Source organism: Phaseolus vulgaris, chromosome 11 (assembly GCF_000499845.2).
Source record: "Phaseolus vulgaris cultivar G19833 chromosome 11, P. vulgaris v2.0, whole genome shotgun sequence".
Lineage (NCBI taxonomy): Eukaryota > Viridiplantae > Streptophyta > Magnoliopsida > Fabales > Fabaceae > Phaseolus > Phaseolus vulgaris.
Genome location: NC_023749.2, coordinates 33,175,462 through 33,198,608, shown reverse-complemented (window position 1 = coordinate 33,198,608; position 23,147 = coordinate 33,175,462). Strand labels below are relative to the sequence as shown.

At 47.4% G+C, this 23,147-nt stretch overlaps 1 protein-coding gene across 1 annotated transcript; it reads right to left on the bottom strand.

Annotated features, from left to right (window-relative positions):
- Window positions 1-1,305: 1,305 nt before the first annotated feature.
- LOC137805609 (uncharacterized) lies at window positions 1,306-22,818 on the bottom strand. The gene is made up of 2 exons (XM_068605552.1): window positions 22,409-22,818; window positions 1,306-1,336 (listed from the first exon to the last, which is right to left on the bottom strand). The coding sequence occupies exons 1-2, from the start codon at window positions 22,816-22,818 to the stop codon at window positions 1,306-1,308; spliced, it is 441 nt and encodes a 146-aa protein (XP_068461653.1).
- Between the last annotated feature and the right edge of the window lie 329 nt (window positions 22,819-23,147).

Below are 23,147 nucleotides of genomic sequence, written 5' to 3'. Positions count from 1 at the left end.
GGCAGAGCTCAGCTCGAGTTCTTCAATCTGCTTCTTGAGCCCCTCGTTCTGCTGTTTTAGCTCTTCAGTTTGTTTCTTGAGTTCTTCAATTGTTTACCGAGCTTGAAGGAGGTCCTCAGCAACCTTCTTGGATTCCGCCTGCGCCTGAGCCAGCTTTGTGGCGATCTTCCCATTTTCCTCTTTGGCCTCGGCGAGTTTGGCCATGGTGTCGTCTCTCTCCTTCTCAACTTTCCCCAAGAAGACCTCCCGATCAGCTGACCTCTTCTCAAGGGTTTTTACCTTGGCGGCATCTGCTTTGATCGACGCCTCCAGGTCAGCCACTTTGACGCGATAAGGGACCAGCTTGCTCTCCAGCTCGATCTTCTCCTGAGCTAAGAGTTGCAGCTTATGGCGTAGATCGGTGGCCTCCTTGCGTGCCGCCCGAAGCTCGGTGCTCAGAGCATCCTCCACTCAGGAGTGATCGATCTCCGCAAGCATGAGATTGCAGGATAACTTCTCCGCCTCAATCCTTATTGTGCGGTTCTCCTCTTGGAGCATGAAGATCTCATCCTCTCCACAACTTTTGATATGATGGAGGGAAAATCCTCTGTCATCATCTTAAGTTTTGCTGAGAAGGGTTCCCACACCCTTTTGACCTCAAGGGAGAGGTTTGATCGTGGGGGCACCAGTGGAGCCTGTTGCTGGTTCTCGCCACCACCTTCTAGAGTTGGCTGTTGAGTGGGAGCTTCTTGGCGTGGTGGCGACGACGGGGATTCGGTGATGATGATAGGCGAGTTGTGAGCACCTTCATCCCCGCCTGGTACGGCTTCCGCGGTTGAGGCAGTTGAAGGAGGACCCCCGCCAACTGATACATATGGCGTAGAGGCGCTCGGGGGGTTCTCCATAAAGTTGGGCTCGGCAGCCTCAACCACAGGAAATGCAGCTGCCGAGGGAACTGCTTGGACTGGTGATGCGGGAACTGGGGGAGGAAGCAGTGTTGGAGGTGGGGCTGGCGTGGAAGGTGGTGTTGATGTTGGAGGAGGAGGTAGAGCAGGTGGTGAAGAAGGCGCCACCCTCTTCCTCTTGGTGATGAGGCCATCTTCAGTTGCCTCATCGCCTTCTTCTTCATCCTCTTGGACCACCTGAGGGGTTTTCCTCTTTGGCTTCCTGAGGATGAGCTTCTTGCGTTGTTGGGCGGGCTGGGCCTCTGAAGGGGCTGGGCCTTTAGGGGGCGATCTGCCCTGGGCAGCGGCGATGTCCATCACTGAATTTGGAACGGTCTGGGAGCCCGACGCCAACCCATGGGCTCGGGCGAGCGCCCTCAATTCAGCCAGTTTTCCCTTGCCCAACATGAGATCTGCATAATACAAAGGTATACAGGTCAGCACAAAGAGAAAGATAAATGCATGAGCAAGTATGCTGATGAGACAAACAAGTGATGCAGAAAATAAAACTCAAGTCTTGTGCGCAACAAACAAGGTTAAGAGCAACAACAAACAGAGGTACAGCACAGGGCAAAAACTTAAGCGTTGAGATAAGCACTAACCTATGCGAGCCTCGAGTTGATCTTCGAAGAACTCGAAGGAGATGAGCGCGGTGGTGAGAAAGGTAATGTTGGCGTCTGCCACGCTCTTCCAGAAGAGGCACAGATCTTTGTCCAAAGCACCCATGTTGTCAGGGCTTCTTGGCCTCCTGAAGCTTCCTTTGGATTCTTTATTTCCCTTATTTACCCAGTACAAGGGAAAGCCGTCGAGCAGCGAGGCGTCTTGGTCGTTTGGGCGCACTTGGACAAATTTGCCCTTCCAATCCTTGTAGGATTGCTGGAAGATAGAGAGGATCGACCTCCCAGCAATCCCATTCAGACTCACCCACAGGCGATCTCCTGGGTGTTTAGCTTCAAAAAGGAAAAGAAAAACGTCCACTGACGCTGGCAGTCCCAGATGTGAGCACATGATTTGAAACGCCCGCACGAATGCCCAGCTGTTGGGATGGAGCTGGGCGGCGGCGATGTCGAGCTCGGTAAGTAGCTCCCTTTCAAAACGAGTGAAGGGAAACCTAAGTTTCACCTTCTTGAATAAAGTGGTGTATACAAAGCAGAACAACTCGTCGTTGTTCCCTTTGTCGTCTGCACAAACTGGCACGTCGGGGGGGCAAGGTAGCACCATCAGCTTGTCATCGTGCTCCTTATGAAACGACAGGTGGGGCTCATCCCCTTTCTTCAATCGAAGAACTGCCCCAGCAGAATTTACTGAAGAAGTCTCCTTCAGCAGAGTCGAGTTGGCCCAGGGGTATAGCATCTTGTAGTCTGGAGTGGGGACGGAGGCTCCTCCGGCGACCGGTGGAGTAGCCTGAGCCAGATCAGGGTGAGAGGTTGCAGGCCTCTCAACCTGGGAAGAAGAAGCACCAGGTGCTCGTGGTGGGTTATGAGCTTGAGACGGAGGGTTTCGTGACCAGGGAGGAGGATTTGGGGTGATCTTTGAGCGAGCCATCGCGGAAACTACAAAGGAAGAAGAAAGGGAAAGGTGAGCAGAGTTCGCAGAGGCTGACTCGATTGAGAAAGAAGGATGAAAAAACGAACGAACGAAGGTTCGTTGTAATGGAGACGAAGTCCTAAGTTACGAGAAGGGGGAAACAGAAGAAACAACCCACAGCGTATGCACCAGACAGTTAATGGATGATGCGAATCGGTTAAAATGCAGGAAAACTCAGCAGAAGAAGTAAAGGGAGTACCTTTCAATGATCAGAAGAACGATGAAGGAAGTTGAGAATCCAGAAGGTTGAAGAGCGTCGTGGGTTTTCGCAGAAGAAACTCATAGCGTTTGAGAAAGCAAAGAGGTGATGGAACAGTAGAAGTGAAATGGGTTTAAGGGTGTTTCAAATGGTTTTTGGAAGCGCAAACGGCAACTAAAGGCAACCGTTGATGAAGCCACGTGTCAAGCGATTGGAAGAGTGTTTGGTGGAGCGTCAGGGAAGCAGAAAGTACAAACGTTTGGAATTCTGCGCCAGCGCCACGTAGATCGGTAGTGACGTGACTCCTTTAGTCTTTTCGCTGGACAAGTCTTCGCTTAAGACTAGGGGGCTTGTGTACCGCCCTGGTAGTCGGGAGTAATGACGTGGCGTCGAGCCATTATATAGGCGTGTTGGATGGGACACCTGGCTGGCAGAAGGGGAGGAAGTCGGGGGGTTTGCGTGGTCGCCAGTTATTAAGTTGGCGTGCTCCGATCTCCATCGTACCTGAACCGGCGGTCACCGGGTTGAGGATGAAGTCGTCAGATGTGAACCCAGGCGACCAAGTGATTGGAGATCGCCGAAACAAGGACATCGCCGAAGATGAAGGCAGATGGTCATTTCCCAGTTAGCCAGAGGATGAGCTTGGGAGATAGCACACTTGAACATACACGGTGAAGCAGGTAGGGCAGATCATGAAGGCGGCCGGCGAGACCACAGGGAAGGTGTGTACGAAGGCACCCGAACTCGCCATCCAGAAGAGATCACGCTCCAAGGCAACTATGCACTGAGTATATCATGCATAAGTAACTTAGCCAAAGAAGAGTCAGAAGTAGCGCCCAAGTCAAGGATGCTCCAGATGATGGCACGTGTACAGCTGGATGCGAGCCACGTGTCCAGATGTGTAACTGCCAGGAGAGAGAAAGTGCCCAGGTATATAAGAGTTTCCAACAAACTTTTGAGGTACACACGTTCAGATTGCTTCTTTACGCTTGCGAGTCTTGAGTATACTGAGAGAGAACTGGTCACGGTTCCTTAGAGTTCTTGAGTTTTACTCTTAAGTAATTGGTGGTTCAGTCGCTGACTTGGGCGTCAAAGCGTGATCGGCCGCAGCGGAGCCGTTTCGTCTTTTGCAGGTTCTTGAGGTGGATTGCGGTGAAGGACGGAGGCAAACACGGCGCATACGTCGATCCAAGTTTGACGAGGCAAAGCTCCAGCGTTTTGGTCAGCAGGCAGGATCAGGTGTAGTTTGAAAACAAGAATTATGCCTAAGGTAATGTCTTTGAACCTCTTTTCTCATGGGGGACAAAAGTTATCCGTTTAAAAGCTCTAGAGTTTTATCAACTCTAATTTGGCCCATGAGTTCTCCTTCATGAAGAATTTTTCTCTTATGTGTAAAGATAGTCTCGTTGTTACAACCTTTGTTTATGACAATTTTTACACTTGGCAATGGTTGTCTCAATAAGACATGACAAGTTTCTTTAGGCACTACATCACATAAAAAATTGTTTTTGTAGATGCTTATAGATAACTTGACATTCAATTGGTGATATCCTAGCACATATGAGAAATATTCCACTTCATTTTTCTCTATGCAAGCTTCTTTTAAAGACTCTTCTTTTTTGTTTATACTTGCAAGTGCTCCTTTACAAGAGGTAAGGCTAGGTTGTTCAACAAGAAGCATGTTTTCACGGGTATTTTTAATTTGCTTGCCTTGTTGAATGACCTTGTGGGAAGGAACACTCTTCTCCCACACCTTTTGTTTCCCAAGGTTTTTCTCTTTTTCTATTTTCTCTTCATCCCTCTTATGTTTCATTTGTATTTGGTCTTTTACCACTTGGGAATGTGGTAAAGGACTGAGTACAAACTTTCTGTGCTTGTGGATGAAGGAAATCTCGTTAGTTAGACCATCATGCAAGGTTTTCTTATCAAATTGCCATGGTCTACCTAATAAGATGTGGCAAGCTTCCATAGGTACTACATCACATAAAACTTTGTCTTTGTAGTTACCTATAGAAAACTTGATTTCCACTTGTTTGTCTACACGTAGTTCCCCATTCTCATTGATCCATTGTAAATTGTAAGGTTTTGGATGAGGAACTACTTGTAGATTTAGAGACTCAACCAATCTAGTGCTACAGTAATTGCAGCATGATCCACCATCCAGAATGAGAGAGCATATATTTTCTAAAACATTGCATCTAGTATGAAAGATGTTCTCTCGTTCTGTCTCGATGGATGCACTAGGTTGATTGGGGAGGATTCTTTGAATCATCAATAAGTCCCCCTCCAAAGGATTTATCCTCTCTCCTTCCCCCTTTTCCTTTTCTTTTGTACTAGGTTCATCCTCATCACTAGTGTATTCGTCTACACCTTTTAAGAACGAAGTCCTTTGGTTTGGACATTGTGCTTGCACATGCTCTCTTCCGAAACACTTAAAACACTTGGTGTCCCTAGCACAGATGGGTGGGGTGGAGGCATATTTTGCTAAGGGCTTGGTAGTTTCTTTGGGTTCTTCTCTAGATGTGCTACCTTCCCTTTTAAATTCTTTCTTGGGATAAAAGTTGGAGTAAGAACCCACCCTTTGACTTGAAGTTTTGCGCAAATTTTGTTGTTCAACTTTAATGCAAAGTTGAACCAAGTCATTAAAGTCTTGGTAGGGCAGAAGTTCAACTCTATCCCTTATCTCAAGGTTGAGCCCACTTAGAAACCTAGATATGGTGGTGATCTCTTCCTCTGTAATGGATGCTCTCATCATGTAGAGCTCTATTTTCTGCCTATACTCTTCCACACTCATGTTCTTTTGTTGGAGTCTTTGGAGCTTGTCCATTAACTCCCTATGGTAGTAGGAAGGTATGTGGCGACGTCTTAGGGCTCCCCTAAGGTCATTCCAATATTCTATGCGAGGCTCCCTATGAAGACGTCTATCTCTCTCTAGAGAGGTCCACCAATACATGGCATTACTTTGGAAAGTAAGGGTTGTTAAGGGTACCTTCCTTTCTTCACTCACCCTATGGCAAGCAAAGAGTTGCTCTACTTTCATCTTCCAATCTAGGTATACCTCTACATCTTCCTTACCATAGAAATGGGGTATATCTATCCTTACTTCCCTTGGGCTCTCTTCCTCTCTTCTTCTATTTCTCCTAGGGGTGGTTGGTAGTAATCATGGATTCTAAGGCTTCCCTCCCCTAGAGATTCTTGGATTTGTGAAAGAGATGCATGGTTATTGTATTTTTTTCGAACTTTGGGATTTCTCTTCCTTTGCTCTAGCTAACTCATTGATTTTAGACTCATTTTCCAATTGTCTATATGAAATGAGTTGTACATCCTTTGCAAGTTGTTTTAAAAGAGATTTCATGGACTTTACATCACTTTCAATAGACTTTGTAGAATGAGAAGGAGAAGACATGACTAGAGCTTTGTGTATAGAAGTGTTTTACTTTGAGAAAAATTAGGGAAGCTAAAGAAGGTAGTTTTCCAGGTAAGAGAGGTGAGTCACAATGGACTACTTAAATACCAAGTCTTGCCTTAGCCAAAAACTATCCCTCAAGATCTTCACACAAATCTTTCTCTTGGTAAACCACTTAAAACACAATGAAGTTGGAGAAATCAAATTTTTAATGCAAGAAACAATGCAAACTATCTAATCAACCAAGCAAAATTAACAAAGCTTAAACAAGACAAAAACAATTAATAAGCGTAGCTAATTAAAGGCAAAAAGATGCAATTAGAGCAATTAACAAAAAAAACTAAGCTAGATAGTTTTAAGCTAGTCGGCCGTAGGTGAGGCTTCTTGGACACTTGGAGCCCTTGAAGACACACTCACCGTCTAATTGCGTAATTAAACAAGTAATTAACAAGAGTTAAGTTGCAAAGAAATTAGATGGAACTCCCTTTGTTGATTTTCTATTTGCACTTCCTTTGTTGTCTCTTCTTTGTTGGGCCTTCCAATGTATGTGGTGTATTTAGTATGTGTTTGTTTCTGCCCCTTGCCTTTGTTCCTCTTAGAATTAGGTAATTAATTCTTCAATCCCGCACCTATTAAGCACACTAGACTCCTCTCAAGTCAATTTCCACTCAAACAAGTACCAATTGATAATTAATCCACCACCAAGCTTAGAGGTCAAAGAAATAAAGCAAGAAACAAATTAATTTGAAAAACAGTACCACACAAATGGAATTAAATGTGACAACTAGAAAGAGTTCAAACACTACACAAAAAGTACATTTAGCTGCAAAGAAAAGCGAGGGTGACACTTGTGACACTAAATAGTGTCAGCTACGCCTTCACAATTAAAGAAATAAAATAAAATGGGGAAAAAGCGTGGGTTATACCCACACAAACTTTTAAAAAATAAATAAAAAATAATAATAATAAAATTTTAAATTTTTGAAGGTTAAGCCCACGCCTTTTTACTTAAAGTTTTGAAGGTTAAGCCCCCGCTATGACTATTTAAAGTTTTGAAGGTTAAGCCCACGCTAATGCATTTTAAAATTAAATAAAACTCATTTATTTGAAAATAATTCATTTATTTGAAAACTCATTTCTGTTCCTTTTTGGTGCGTGAACTCATTTTTGGTGCATGAACTCATTTCGACTGAGAGCATTTTCGACTGAGCTTGAGCGATTGATGCACCAACCGTGTGAGATTCGACCGTGAAACCCTAGGTTCCTTTATTCCTTTCTTTGTTTTTTGAAATTCTTTTGGATTGTGTTTGCGGATGTGCTAGATTCTCTTTATTTAGGGATTCTAATGGATTAACGATAGTTGTTTTGATTTTTTTTTTTCTACCGATAGTTGTTAGAGCTTTAGTTGATCAATGGCGAAAACTACTTAATGTTGTTGTACAATGGCTTATGTTTCTTTTAGCCTGTCAATCTGGAAAATAGAAAATTTATTTGACAATCCAAAAGATGAAAAGTATGTGTACGGTGTTCACTGCACAATAGATGTGGTAAATTCTTGTATATGTACTAACAACAAAGAGTTTTTGATTTCCCCTTTTACGGTCATGAAGCAAATACCTTTTTTCCTATTATCTTGTAACTTTGTTAATCTAAATGTTCCCTTTTCATACGCACTAACTCAGGTGATAAGTACATGGGGTGTTCGAAACAATATAGGCATCAATTCAAGAATTCTAACAAAGTCTCTTACATAAAAGTGGTATTCTTCTCTAGAAATTGTTTTGGTGACTGGAATAAGGTGGTGGATTCTCCAAGCATACAACACTGTATTGCTCCCTGCTACATGTATTTTGCTTGCTGGTGTCTGTTGAAAATTCCAGCGAAAAATACTGAATAAAGATGATTTAGTACTTAAAAAATGAAGATTAATTAATCCAAAGCTATTAAAATGTTGAGGAACTTCTTTGAGTTTTACTACACTTAATTTATTCAACATTATTTTGTCCCAAACATCTAATTTCAGGTTGGAATGTGGGGTTGGAGATTAGTGTTTCACGTGCAAGAATCCTTATGTCTCTTGCATTTGCTTCTATATCACATCAAACAAAAGCTCTTTGTTGTGACATGCCATGTTTAGTATCTAAATCGTAACTAGATATGATGCATTTAGTGCTCACCATGTTCCACTACTTGTCCACTACTTGAGATTATCATATATCTTTTTTTAAATCTTTATTTATTTCACTCTATCTTTTCCTTCCTAATAAGATCTGGATACCAAAATCCAGTTTTTAGTTCCCTATTTTATTAACTAGGATGATTGTTAGATGTGATCTTATATTCCTAAGGGATCTCTTTATTTATATTTTATCAATTGGGATAATTGTTAGTGATAACTATGTAGCATTTTCAAACAGCAGAATTGATTAGAATATTATCAATGAGAAATAATTTTCAGAAAAATTGTGATAGTTTAGGAGGTTCTGTCATGGATGAGTCTGCATAATGCTTTCACCATTAGTCACAAGAAGGATTACTCTATTTCTAGGTCCATGAGGCTCCTACACAAAAGTTCATAACAATTGTTAAGGGATTGAACAGCTCTGTTCCTTGGAATGATTATTTTTCTTGTTGAGGGATTGAACAACTCTGTTCCATGTCCCTTATAGTTTAACAGTGTTCACTTAAAAAGGAAAAATGGCGGATCTCAACCATTTATATATCAATATTTAGATTCCTCACTTTACTTCCCAACTTAAACTCCTCATTTTAGATGGTTGAATCCATGAGTAACATGCAATTTAATCAACTGTGTTTTTTTGTTTAACTCAATATATTGTGTGCTTTACTTTCCTAGACTTGAATTAAAAGTTAAAACTTGACATCTGATTAGGCAACCTTTTCTATGGTGCTGCTATCAAACTGTCAACTGTGGTGAGTTTATTGTGATCCACAACCCACCTTGGCTATTAATTACAAGAGACCCCACTATAGTTGTTTATGTTTCCCCTAGTTGTTAATTTTGTTCTTATCTGAATAATAGTATATTAAAGAACAAAATTCCTATTTATTTTGCATCTTGCAGATTTTATTTTATTTGGCCTATGAAACTTTGTGTTTTCATTTCAGGTTCGTGTTTCTGAGTATAACATTGAAGGAATACTCATTGGAGCTGACCGTTTAAAGGATCTTGCTGTCTTGAAGGCATGATCTCCTTTTTACTTTCTGAATTTATTTCTTATGTAAATCAATTGCCTGATTTCCATAAGCAATATACTTAACATCTCTGTTTCACTTTATAACATTTTTCTTCCAATTTCGATATCCTTTTGTTGTTGTTGTGGTTCCTAGTAATAGGTCAGGTCATTTGTATGTTAGTTTCTGTTTTACTTTTATAATAATCTATTCCATAAAAGGATTAATTAATCATTCAAAGTCTAAAGGTTTGTCTTCTTCTTTGGTTCATTCATGTTACTTGTTCATTAAAATAATGGTGGCTTAAAGTTGCTTTCTTTGTTAATTAAAATAGTACTCATGACGTGTTTGTATGTATATGCAATCTATTGTGCCGCAAGACTGATGACTGTCTAAATCACATATTTTTATTAATCTCTTATTTAGATAGTTAATAAAATTGTGCATGCATGTATCATACACATGACACAGCAATCATCGTCTCTAAAAGTTGGGCAGCAATGTTTGGCAATTGAAAATCCATTTGGTTTTGATCACACCCTCACAGCTGGGATTATAAGTTGACTTAACCGAGACATCTTTAGTCAAAATAGGGTAACAATTGGTGGGGGTGCTCAAACTGATGCAGCAATAAATCCTGGGAACAGGTTACACTAGGATCCTTTCCGTATATGAGCTAGAATAATCCCCTTCCTTCAGCTTGGTGCAGTTCACTTGGTCAAAATGATTTTTTCATGATTGGTATTGAGTGTTAACTGGTTGTTTACATCAAATGCTGCATTTTTTACTTTTCCTACGATGCTTACAGTGGAGGTCCCCTTCTTGATTCGAAAGTGTACCGATCAGGTCATCGGGTGTGATGACATGGAAAAGAGAAAGGCGGGTGGTCAAGAAGTCAAAGAGTCGCCGTTTGTGGAAGCGACATTCTGTAGTATACATAATTGGTTGTCGTCGGGTTGGTGTCATCGCCGTGTTAGATAAAGGAAGATCAGGTGGTCTGGCATCGCCGCAAGAAGCACATCGCCGGATTTCCCAGTAAACTCAGTTGAAGCTGTTGGAGGTTCAGGCAAGGAAGTTCAAGTGTGTGAGTTCAGTAAAGACAAGAATGCCACTTGGATAATGGGCGAGGCCTTAGTCTTTTCGCTGAAACAAGTGTCAGCTCAAGACTGGGGGGCTTGTGTACCGTCCCGTACTCGGGCGTTGACCAGAAGTCAAAGTTAACACATGGTGGGACCCTTCAAGGGACCCAAGGAAGAAAAGTCAACAAGTCGATCACTCGTGACGTCGCCAAAGTAAGACGTCGCCCTAAAGTAAGACGTCGCCCCAAGAGAAGACATCGCCTAAAGTAAGACATCGCCTAAGGAAAGACATCGTCCAAGTAAGACATCGCCCAAGAGAGACATCGGGCCTCGACAGTTCAGAACAATAGCAAGGAGAAGAGAAATGTGGCTTCAAGGCCATAAGTTCTAGTACCAGTAGGGGGTAAACCTGACTCGTGAAGTATCCACGCCACTGTTGGGAGACCCTTGGACAGATACGACCCATGAGAGGGCAATGACCAGGGGAGAACCACGTGCATGATATGAGAGAAAGGTAGATACACCCCCATGGCGAGTGACTAGTGATTGGGGCGCATGAGTTGGCACCCAAAAAGTCAACCCACGTGACAGAAGCACTTCGCAGAAAAGAGGGCTCACACGATGGAAAAACCCTAAGTTGGGTGGCTGTGGGACCCTCTCCACAGAATAACCATCAAGTCAGAGGGACACGTGGCAATGCCCACGTGCTCATTAAAGGTTTCAGGGAAAGTTTGCCAAGGTACGTGTTAAGTAAGTTGAGATTTGTATATTCCAAGGCACATTTTTATACGCCTTCAATGCGCTTCAACGCGCTTTAGGTCATTTGAAAGGAGAGAGTTTTAACCTAATTCTCATAGTCACACAGAGCACAAACCCTAATTGTTCTTGACGGCGCACCCAGCTGTGAGCACAAGGCAATTAGGGCAACACAGTTTTAGCCCTTCAGTACTAGTTATTCAGTACAGTTTTCGACCACCCTCAGAGCATTCGTTCAAGTGTTCCGATAGGGGGGTGTGTCACCCTTTGATGTTTCTCGCTAGCTGACATGATCGTCGGAGTGCAAACGGCCGCGAGGGCGCCCCTTTGTTCACTTCTTTTCTGGTACTCATAGACGAAGCAGAACAAAGGTGCCCTAGCTCGCGAGGACAAGCCACGCGCAAAGACGATCCCGATCAACCGGCGGGAACAGAAAGGAAGCCCACCGTGGGGCCGATATAAAATCAGTCCCACCACACAATTTTCTCAGTTCTAGTTGCAGTTTTCAACCCAGTTCCTTCGAGATTTTACCAAAAGCCATTGTTCATTGAGGATTTGGTGCAGTTTTCGCCAATATATTTTGGTTGAATCTCTGTACGATCGCGTTCGTTTGAGTTCGAGTTCCTTTGCCCTTTGGAGTTCCACGATGGCTAGGAGAAGTTTCAGATGATGAGATCCACGAGACAAGGTTCGACGCGCGCTGAGAGTGAAGAGATGACCATGCAACAACTCATGGGTATGACGCAGGGATTGCAAGAAGCAATGGCAGCATCGAAAGCGGAGCAAAAGCGCATGCAAGCGGATCTCGCAGCATCTCAGGCGAGAAACGACGAGCTCCACCGTTTTTTGCTGAAATAAGGCGTCATGCGGTGGAACACGTTGCCTCTGAAGGTGAAGTATATGAGAAACGCACAACTGTCGCGCCCGTATGCCTGAGAGTGCATATATGCGCGCAACCCGCCAGAGTCCACGAGGCCGCAACAAGGAGGAAGGGCCAAGACAGGAAGCGCACCTACGTGACAAGGAGGACCCAGCCTAAGGGTTGAGCAGAAGGAAGAATAGTTCAAAAAGACCTTCCTCGCCTCGAGCGAGTGTAGGCGAGAAGAGTTTCAAAAGACCTTCCTCGCCTCGAGCGAGTGTAGGCGAGAAGAGTTCAAAAAGACCTTCCTCGCCTCGAGTGAGTGTAGGCGAGAAGAGTTTCACAAGACCTTCCTCGTCTCGAGTGAGTGTAGGTGAGAAGAGTTCAAAAAGACCTTCCTCGCCTCGAGCGAGTGTAGGCGAGAAAAGTTCGAAAAGACCTTCCTCGCCTCGAGCGAGTGTAGGCGAGAAGAGTTCGAAAAGACCTTCCTCGCCTCGAGCGAGTGTAGGCGAGAAGAGTTTCAAAAGACCTTCCTCGCCTCGAGCGAGTGTAGGCGAGAAGAGTTTCAAAAGACTTTCCTCGTCTCGAGCGAGTGTAGGCGAGAAGAGTTCAAAAAGACCTTCCTCGCCTCGAGCGAGTGTAGGCGAGAAGAGTTCGAAAAGACCTTCCTCGCCTCGAGCGAGTGTAGGCGAGAAGAGTTTCAAAAGACCTTCCTCGCCTCGAGCGAATGTAGGCGAGAAGAGTTTCAAAAGACCTTCCTTGCCTCGAGCGAGTGTAGGCGAGAAGAGTTTCAAAAGACCTTCCTCGCCTCGAGCGAATGTAGGCGAGAAGAGTTTCAAAAAGACCTTCCTCGCCTCGAGGGAGTGTAGGCGAGAAGAGTTCAAAAAGACCTTCCTCGCCTCGAGCGAGTGTAGGCGAGAAGAGTTCAAAAAGACCTTCCTCGCTTCGAGCGAGTGTAGGCGAGACGAGATTAAGATACATTTGCCTTAGTTTTTCCCCTTTCTTGTAAAATCAGAGATCAAAGAAGAGGACAAAGATGGCGTCGTCAAGGTAAAGCGTCTCCAGGGTACAACGTCGCCATAACCAGGCACCACCAAGAGAAGGCGTCGCCAAGACAAGGCGTCGCCGAGATAGCAATGCCAAGATAAGGTGTCACTAGAACAAAGCGTCGCCAGGAGTAGGCGTTGCCACCAGATAATCAAGCAGAAGTGAAGTCTAGAGCAATATAACAGGTATGTCTAGTACAAGTTAAAATCCGGGAGCCTAGTCCTTGATCAGGGGTTAAGGGATTCCTTCGGGACGCCCCCTCCTCAAGTTTTATTACAATTAAAGCATAGTAAGTAGCGATTAACTTGAATAGTTTAAAGTAGTTTTAGTTCAAGCAATTTTTCAAGGGGGCACTCCTTTTTCCCTAAAGAGGGTTTTTAACGAGGCCACCCGATAAAGAAGGTTTCGAAGTTTATCAAAGTTTTCAAGTTATTTAAGATTGCATGCTTATCGTTTTCAAGTTTTCAAGTTTTCGGAAAGAGACTTTGTCGCCCTTGTGTAATTCAAGGTGATCCGATCGGTCATCGGTAGTCGATAGCGTCAGCATCAGAGAACCACGTGGACCACTCGCAAGGTGACACGTGGACCAGGTGGCAGAGAGGTAGGGGGACGATCGCCAAGAGAGGTGATCGGTGGTCAGTAACCAAGTTACCACCGACAGATCAGGCGGCAGAGAGGTCGGGGGATAGATCACCCAGAATGGTGATCGGTGGTCAGTAGCCAAGTGACCACCAGCAGACCAGTTCCCAGACTCACGCCTGGAGGCAGAGCGCGAGTAGCGAATAAACACCGATCAGTCATCGGGTGTATTGTCATCGGGGTCTCGTGTTACACGCAGTTAAACTGGGACTAAGGTTCCCAGCGAGAGCGTTATGCATGGACCTCGCATGAGCACACCTCAAGGAATCATGCACGAGAGTGGCCTGAGGGAACTAGTAAGCCAGTCGGTGATTGGTGATTCCCTCAACCCATTACGTGCGTGTCATCCAGAAGGGTAAGTCGCCTACACAGAGAGTAACGTTCGGTGAGTGCGCCTAGACCAGCCACACCCGACGTCCACTCCTAAGAGTGTGCAATTTACCCAGATAAGGGAAGCATCCTAAGTTACTCCGCAAGGGTGTAGCTTAGGCAGACAAAGAGAGGCGCTAGAGCCCTTCCAGTAAGTGACACGTGTGTGGTTAGATGTGAGTTGCAGGCCTCCACGTTTCACCATCTGAGAGGGGTGCGGTCCAGACAAAAGAGCACTCCGTACCGCTAAAGGTACAGACAGGCGCAGCCAAGCGCAGACATGCGCAGACTCTCACGCTCCCCATTGCTGATTCTGAAGGTACGCTTTCTCTGAAAAGCATGACAGGGTTCTGACACATGCCAGAAAAGCATAACAGAATTCTGTTATGCCCAGAAGCAGGGAAAGAGAGATAAAAGGCAGAATCAGAGTGAGAGAAAAAGAAGATAGACAAAAAACAGAGTGCAAGTTTTTCTCACACACACATTTTTACTAAGTTTCCAGTTTCTGGTGGTTCTGTTGAACTAACTTGATCGTCGGAGTGCAAACGGCCGCTAGAGGCGCCGTCTGTGTATTTTGCAGGTCACATTTTGAAGACATCTGAGAGAGAGAGTTCAGAAGGTGATTCTTCAGGAGACGCAGTCGCGAAGACAGGGCAGGAAGTGTTACGAAGCGATTCACCCACGTTCAAGTTGCCGGCAGGATCATTTGGCGCCCACCGTGGGGCCCGAGTGAATCGTTGTCCCATATATACCACAGTTTTAAAGCTCACCAGAGTTTTATCAGTTTCTCTGATAGAGAAGATGCCTAGAAACAGACAACCATCACCTGCGCCATCCGCTGATGAAGGAGCTGTGACAATGGCGCAGGTCCTGGAAATGGTGCGCACGCTGCAGGATAACGCTGCAGCGTCGAAAGTCGAACAAGAAAGGATGCAGACGGAGTTGGCTGCGTCGCAAAGCAGGAACGACGAACTGAATCGTGTCAACGAAGAGTTGAGAAGAACGCTGCAGGCACAGAGGGAGCACGTTGTTGACGAAAGGGTGTCTAGGCAGCCCTCACCTCCAAGGGCATTTCCCATGCCATTCTCCCCTTAGATTATGGGAACCATGGTGCCTCCCAACCTGGTGGGGGTAAAAGCGTCGTTCAAGGGGGTAGAAGACCCGGAGGCGCATCTGACGGCATTCCACACCCAGATGATGTTGTCTGGGGGCTCAGACGCTGTATACTGCAAAATGTTCATGAGCACACTGAGCGGAATCGCCATGGAGTGGTTCGTGAGTTTACCAGAAGGGCATATCACGTCGTTCTCTCAGTTCTCGAAGCTCTTCATTGAACAATACATCGTCAACAAGGCACCTGCAGTGGTGTCCTACGACCTGTTCGACGTGCGCCAATACCAGGGGGAGTCGCTGAAAGACTACCTCAACCGTTTTGGAGCACAAGTGGTTAGACTACCCAGCAAAGATGAAGATATGCTTGTGCACGCGTTCAAGAAGGGAGTGCTGCCTGGCCCTTTCAGTGAGTCTCTCATCAGGAGCCATCCCAGCACCTTTGCAGAGATCCGACGGCGTGCGGTGGCGCACATAGTGGCAGAAACAGAGGTTTCTGAGAAGAGGGGAATTGCTGCACCACCCAGACCGCGTGGAGGGCAAGGAAAACCACAGCAAGCAAGGGTGCATGAGGCCAAAGAGGGGAAGAAGGTGCGGGAAAAACCTCGTCCCTATGCACCAGGCAAAGACCAGAGTAAGGGGCGTGCAAGGGAGAATAACGCACCCCCGAGATACAACTTCATGGTGGGGTTGGCGGATCTCATCGCCCTTCCTGCCGTAGCAGCAAGACTACGAGTACCAGAGAAGACAGACAAGGTACTCGGAAGGAAGAAGAATGAATGGTGTGAGTTTCATCAGGCCTTTGGACATACACTTCATTCCTGTTTGGCGCTGGGACACCAACTGGCAGAGTTGGTGAAGTCTTGTTTTCTAGCAGATTACCTGCGTGAGCCACAGGGTGATCGCGCGTCAGGATCCCAAACTGGAGAGCAACAACATGAAGTCCCTGTGCATGGGGAAGTGCAGACGATCGCTGGAGGCTTCTCTGGTGGGGGATGCACAGCTTCACAAAGAAGGAGATACACTCGATCTGTGATGGCGGTAGATGCAGTGAATGAGAGTCATTACCCTGAGGTGGACATTGTCTTCAGGAAAGCTGACCTACGAGACGTTGTCCCACACGACAACGACCCTGTGGTCATTTCTCTCATCACAGCAGGAAGACGAGTGCATAGAGTACTCGTAGATCAAGGAAGCTCGGCGGATGTCATGTTCTGGCCAACGTTCAACAAGCTACAGTTGTCCCCTGATCAGTTGAGACCGTATACTGGTTGCCTCTACGGTTTTGCAGGGGATCAGGTAGAAGTGCGGGGATACATCGAGCTGAGGACAACGTTCACTGACGGAACGGCAGCCCGCACGGAAAAGATAAAGTACCTGGTGGTGAACGCCCCTTCTGCGTACAATGTCCTGTTGGGGAGGCCAACGCTCAATAGACTGGGCGCAATACCATCGACAAGGCATATGAAGTTGAAGCTGCCGTCGATGGAAGGGGCCGTGATAACCATCAAGTCGGATCAGGCTGAGGCAAGACGCTGTTATGAGAACAGTTTGAAGCAAAAAAGAAGTGTGTGCCATGTCACCACAAAACCGAGATACAACTTCATGGTGGGGTTGGCGGATCTCATCGCCCTTCCTGCCGTAGCAGCAAGACTACGAGTACCAGAGAAGACAGACAAGGTACTCGGAAGGAAGAAGAATGAATGGTGTGAGTTTCATCAGGCCTTTGGACATACACTTCATTCCTGTTTGGCGCTGGGACACCAACTGGCAGAGTTGGTGAAGTCTTGTTTTCTAGCAGATTACCTGCGTGAGCCACAGGGTGATCGCGCGTCAGGATCCCAAACTGGAGAGCAACAACATGAAGTCCCTGTGCATGGGGAAGTGCAGACGATCGCTGGAGGCTTCTCTGGTGGGGGATGCACAGCTTCACAAAGAAGGAGATACACTCGATCTGTGATGGCGGTAGATGCAGTGAATGAGAGTCATTACCCTGAGGTGGACATTGTCTTCAGGAAAGCTGACCTACGAGACGTTGTCCCACACGACAACGACCCTGTGGTCATTTCTCTCATCACAGCAGGAAGACGAGTGCATAGAGTACTCGTAGATCAAGGAAGCTCGGCGGATGTCATGTTCTGGCCAACGTTCAACAAGCTACAGTTGTCCCCTGATCAGTTGAGACCGTATACTGGTTGCCTCTACGGTTTTGCAGGGGATCAGGTAGAAGTGCGGGGATACATCGAGCTGAGGACAACGTTCACTGACGGAACGGCAGCCCGCACGGAAAAGATAAAGTACCTGGTGGTGAACGCCCCTTCTGCGTACAATGTCCTGTTGGGGAGGCCAACGCTCAATAGACTGGGCGCAATACCATCGACAAGGCATATGAAGTTGAAGCTGCCGTCGATGGAAGGGGCCGTGATAACCATCAAGTCGGATCAGGCTGAGGCAAGACGCTGTTATGAGAACAGTTTGAAGCAAAAAAGAAGTGTGTGCCATGTCACCACAAAACCACCACCAGGCGTGCGCGAAGAGCGATGGCGGTCGGGGAGACACAAGGCGCTCAGAGGATGGAGAACGCTGCGGTGGGGGGCTCCCAGGTGGCCCAAGTCGAGGAAGAGGAGGAAGGCACGATCACTCCTCGCGAGTCAGGGATCGCGAGAGCGGTCATTGCCAGTGAGAGGAGGCCCCACCCAGCTGAAGGATGGGTCGAGGTGGACATCAGGGGAAGAAAATTCAAGTTGGGGGATCCCTCGTTGAAGAAGAGCGAAGGCTGATCAGGGTGTGATTGAGAAGCACATGAATGCCTTTGCATGGTCATCATCCGACATGCCAGGAATCGACCCCGATTTCCTCTGCCATCGTCTATCAATGGACCCCATGGTTCGACCGGTGCGACAGAGAAGAAGGAAATTCAACGAGGAGAAGAGGAAGGTGATCCACGAGGAAGCGCAGAAGCTCCTTGTCGCAGGGCATATCAGAGAAATCCAGTACCCCGAGTGGTAGCGAATGTGGTACTGGTGCGGAAGGCAAGCGGCAAGTGGAGAATGTGCGTGGACTTCACTGACCTCAACAAGGCGTGCCCCAAGGATTCTTACCCCTTACCCAGCATAGATGCTCTAGTCGATAGCGCCTCGGGGGGAAAGCTACTCAGCTTCTTGGACGCTTTCTCGGGATATAACCAGATCAGGATGCACCCAATGGACGAATGCAAGACCGCGTTTATGACGGAACGGTCTTGCTATGCTACAAGGTCATCCTTTGGGTTGAAGAATGCGGGGGCTACCTACCAGCGGCTCATGAAGGGTGCTCTCGCCCATGCTGGGAAGGAACGTACACGCCTATGTAGATGACATGGTGGTTACGTCCCAAGAGAAGAAGCATCATGCAGCTGATCTGGAAGAGCTATTCACCACCATTGCAAGTATAGGCTGAAGCTCAACCCTGAGAAATGCATATTCGGTGTGGAGGCTGGGAAGTTCTTGGGTTTCCTCTTGACAGAGCGAGGAATGAAGCAACCCGGAGAAGTGTGCGGCGATCGTGGCAATGAGGAGCCCAACGACGGTGAAGGAGGTGCAGCAGCTCACCGGTCGCTTGGCAGCACTGTGCCGATTTATGTCCGCTGGTGGGGAGAAGGTCACCCATACTTCCAGTGTCTCAAGCGCAACAGCAGATTTCTCTGGACGCAGGAGTGCGAGGAGGCCTTCATCAAGTTGAAGGGTATCTGGCGAGCCCACCAGTCTTGCGAAAGCCCCAGGTAGGCATCCCTCTTCGTCTATACTTTGCTGTTACGGAGAGGGCAGTCAGTTCAGTCCTGGTGCAAGAGCAGGACCAGGCCCAGAGGTCTGTTTACTTCGTAAGTAAGGTGCTGCAAGGCCCTGAAACCAGGTACCAGGCCCTCGAGAAGGCTGCTCTGCGGTGGTATTCTCAGCCAGAAGACTCAGGCATTACTTCCACAGCTTCACAGTGGTGGTGATGACTGATCTGCCTATCCAGAATGTATTGAAGAAACCTGATGTGGCAGGAAGGATGGTCAATGGGCGTGAATTGTCAGAATTTGACATCCAGTACGAGCCCCGAGGACCGATCAAGGGGCAGGTGTTCGCGGACTTTGTAGTCGAGCTGTCATCCATCGCGACACCTGTAGAAGGGCTAGATTTCCGATGGGTGTTATCGGTGGATGGCTCCTCTAATCAGCAGGGAAGCGGCGCTGGAGTCATCTGGAAGGACCAAACGGGTACTGATCCAGCAGTCCCTCCGTTTCGCCTTCAAAGCTAGCAACAATCGGCGGAGTATGAGGCCCTGATCGCAGGGAATGTTGCTAGCAAGGGAAATGGGAGCAAGAAATCTGCTGGCCAAGAGCGATTCGTTACTGGTCACCGGGCAGGTTACCGGGGAGTTCCAAGCAAAGGACCCCCAGATGGCAGCCTACCTGGAGTATGTGCAGCTCCTGAAGACGTCTTTCGCCGAGTTTGAGTTAGTGCATGTGCCAAGAGAGCAAAACGCCCGAGCAGACCTGCTTGCCAAGCTGGCCAGCTCAGGCAAGGGGGGAAGCAGAGGACTGTCATTCAGGAGACCCTGAAGGTGCCGCGCGCGTTTATATCAGACAACCAGGTGCTTCATGTATACAAGTCAATGGAGCGTCTAACGATCGGTCATCGGTCGTTGACTCAAGAGACGCTAGAGCACCGAGGGTGAGATCGCGACCCTCAAAGACGATGAGTCGATGGAGGTCATGCGGAGAAGGAACCCAACACCTGGATGACGCCATACCGGCTATACTTAGAAGACGGTGTACTCCCGCTCGATCTGGCAGAGGCAAAAAGAATAAAGAGGGGTTCAAGTAAGTTTACTCTCATAGATGGAAGCCTATTTAGATTTGGATTTTCTCACCCTGTGCAGATCTGTGTACACGGCGAGCAATGCACCAGACTCATGTCTGAGCTGCACGAGGGGGTGTGCGGAAGCCATGTGGTGGTCGCGCTTTGGCAAGTAGAGTACTCCGCGCGGGGTACTACTGGCCAAAGCTGAAGGAAGATTGCATAAGGTTTGCTCAGCGATGCAAACAATGTCAGCTGCATGCAGATTGGCACAAGGCACCCCTGAGGAGTTGAGGTCCATCCATAGCCCGTGGCCATTCCATACATGGGGGATTGACATCCTAGGACCTTTTCCCCTGGCGACAAGGCAGATGAAGTTCCTCATTGTGGCCATCGAATATTTCACTAAGTGGGTGGAGGCAGAGCCAGTTGCACACATCACCGCACAGAAAGTCGAACACTTCGTCTGGAAGAATATTGTCTGCCGCTTCGGAATACCCAAGAGGCTGGTCTCCGACAATGGCACCCAGTTCACCAGTCATCAGTTGAGGAAGATGTGTGAAGAGCTAAAGATACAACAGGTTTTCGCTTCAGTGGAGCACCCACAAACAAATGGGCAGGTGGAGTCAGCAAATCGAGTGCTGCTCAGAGGGCTGAAGCGAAGACTAGACAAGGCCAAAGGAGGCTGGGCAGAGGAGGTCCCCAGAATTGTGTGGTCTTATCACACCACCCCACAGTCCAGCACCCATGAGACACCCTTCAGCCTTGTCTATGGGACAGACGCCATGATTCCCGTAGAGATACAGGAGAGCTCCCCCAGATTCTTGAACTTCGTTGCTGAAGAGTCCAATGAAGAGCGTAAGGTGAATCTGGATCTGCTAGACGAAGTGCGAGAAGAGGCCAAAGTCAGTGCTGAAGCTGTGAAGAGGAGAGTAGAGCGGAGGCACAACTCTAAAGTGAGGCCCAGGCGCTTCCAGGAAGGTGACCTGGTGATGAGAAAGGCGCATCAGAATGACATGCAGATTATCCCCAAAGTGGACAGGCCCGTACAGAGTGGTGGAGACATTAGAGAACGGAGCCTATCGCCTAGAGACTTTGGATGGAGGAGCAATCCCCAGAACGTGGAACGCCACCCATTTAAAATTTTATTTCAGTTAAAGTTGTACAGTAATGGCGTTCTCGCGCTAAAAGACACATGCTCTGTATATGGTGGAAACAGTCGAACAGACAAGGGGGCACTCTTTTCCCTAAAGAGGGTTTTTAACGAGGCCACCCAATTAAAGAAAAATTTCCAGCATATCAAGTGTGCTCAGGTATTAAAGTTAAAATCCTCCTTGCCCCAGGTGCAAGTGCAGGTGATTGGTTAGGCCCTACTTGCCCTAGGCGCAAGTACTGGCACCGATCTAAGTCTTCCTCACCCCAGGTGTGAGCGCAAGCAGAAAGGTTTGAAAAGCCAGGGGTGCTAGTAAGACCGAGAGAGGGAAAGGAAAGGTTTTGACAAAACGTCCTTACCCACCTGGCATACACCAATATTGGCCCAGTAAGACTCTCAGTCAGAAACCTTTCTCACCCCAGGAGTGAGACAGGAAATGGGCGACTCAACCCGCCAAAGGGTGATGACCTTGGGGAAAGGGAAAGGGGTTAGCGAGAAACACTTTCTTTCCCCAAGACGAGGCATCACTTTGAGCGATCGATGTCAAGGTCCTTTATGCACTTAGCGCTAGAGCGACAGAGAAAGCTAAGTAAGGACTAAAGAGCGATCACTGATGAGTTGTCGGTAATTGGCTAGTAGTGCAAAGCAGCGCACGAGGACTGTTAAACACCAAGCTGAGGGAATAGCCAGTCGTGATCAAGCAGATCGCGCTAAGCCTAAGCTGGTTAACACTTAGTCGCGCGCAAAGAGTAAGAGAAGCAGATCGCGCTAAGCCTAAGCTGGTTAACACTTAGTCGCGCGCAAAGAATAAGAGAAGCAGATCGCGCTAAGCCTAAGCTGGTTAACACTTAGTCGCGCGCAAAGAGTAAGAGAAGCAGATCGTGCTAAGCCTAAGCTGGTTAACACTTAGTCGTGTGCGAAAGGAAACGTAAAGCCCAGGATCGCGCTGAACCTAAACTAGCTAACAGTTAGTCGCGCACGTAAAGATAAGGGAAGTCCAAAGAAAATACAAAGAGAAGTTGAGCAGTTAAAATCAAGGTATATCACCAGAGATGTTCATACAATTGTCAGTTACAATGAGTTGAATGGTGCAGAAACGTAAGGTTACAAAATGAAGCTTTGTACAGAAGAAGTCGAATTTACAAAAAGGAAGAGATTCAGGGAGTAGGAGGCCTAAGTTTTCCATCTACCACCGAGTGATGAATGCTGAATTGAGAAAGGTCCAGTTCTGGGAGGACGCAGCGGACTTGCTCGAGCGCCAACTCGAATCCATCAATGAGGGAATCAGCGCCCACGTTCATCAAGTCCTCTTTCTCCGCCTCCAGACTTCGCCTCGATGCCTCTGCAGCATCCCTCTCAGTGGTGAGGGCAGCAAGGGAGGAGGCAGCTTCAGTCAGCTTGCCCACTGCCTCCTCAAGCTTCCTTTCAGCAGCAGCAGTTGCCTCTTTGGCAGACTTGAGCATCTCCACCCGCTGAGAATCCTGTTGGCGTAGGGAGGCGTTCTCAGCCTGTAACTCCTCCACCATCTGACTCCGTTCGCGCAAGGAAGAATTCTCAGCCTCTAGCTCTGCCACCTTGCAGTCCAGAGGACCAACAGTCTGCCCCATCAAGATCTCCATCTTGATGGTCTCCTGGACCTGCATCAAATACTCTCTCCTGGCCTTCTCCACCATGCCTCGCATCAGCTCAACAGAACCCTGGGCGGCTTCAAGGTCACATTGCAGCGACTCCTTGTCGTGCTCAAGTTCCTTCACCCTTTTCTCCAGGGCTTTCTGTTTGCGATGCTGGGTGGAGAACTCCAGCGAGAGCACCACCTGCTTGGCAAGGTGTGCATCTATCTCCTCCCCGCTCCAGTCGACGAGCTCCCCGTTGCTGATGTGCTGTCGCACCATGGAGATAACTCTGCTGAAGTTCTCATGGTTGGCCCCAGTGTTGCTTGGGCGCAAGCCGGACCCACCATGTTCAGCATGTGCAGTGGAGATTGGTAGTGGAGTCGGGGCAC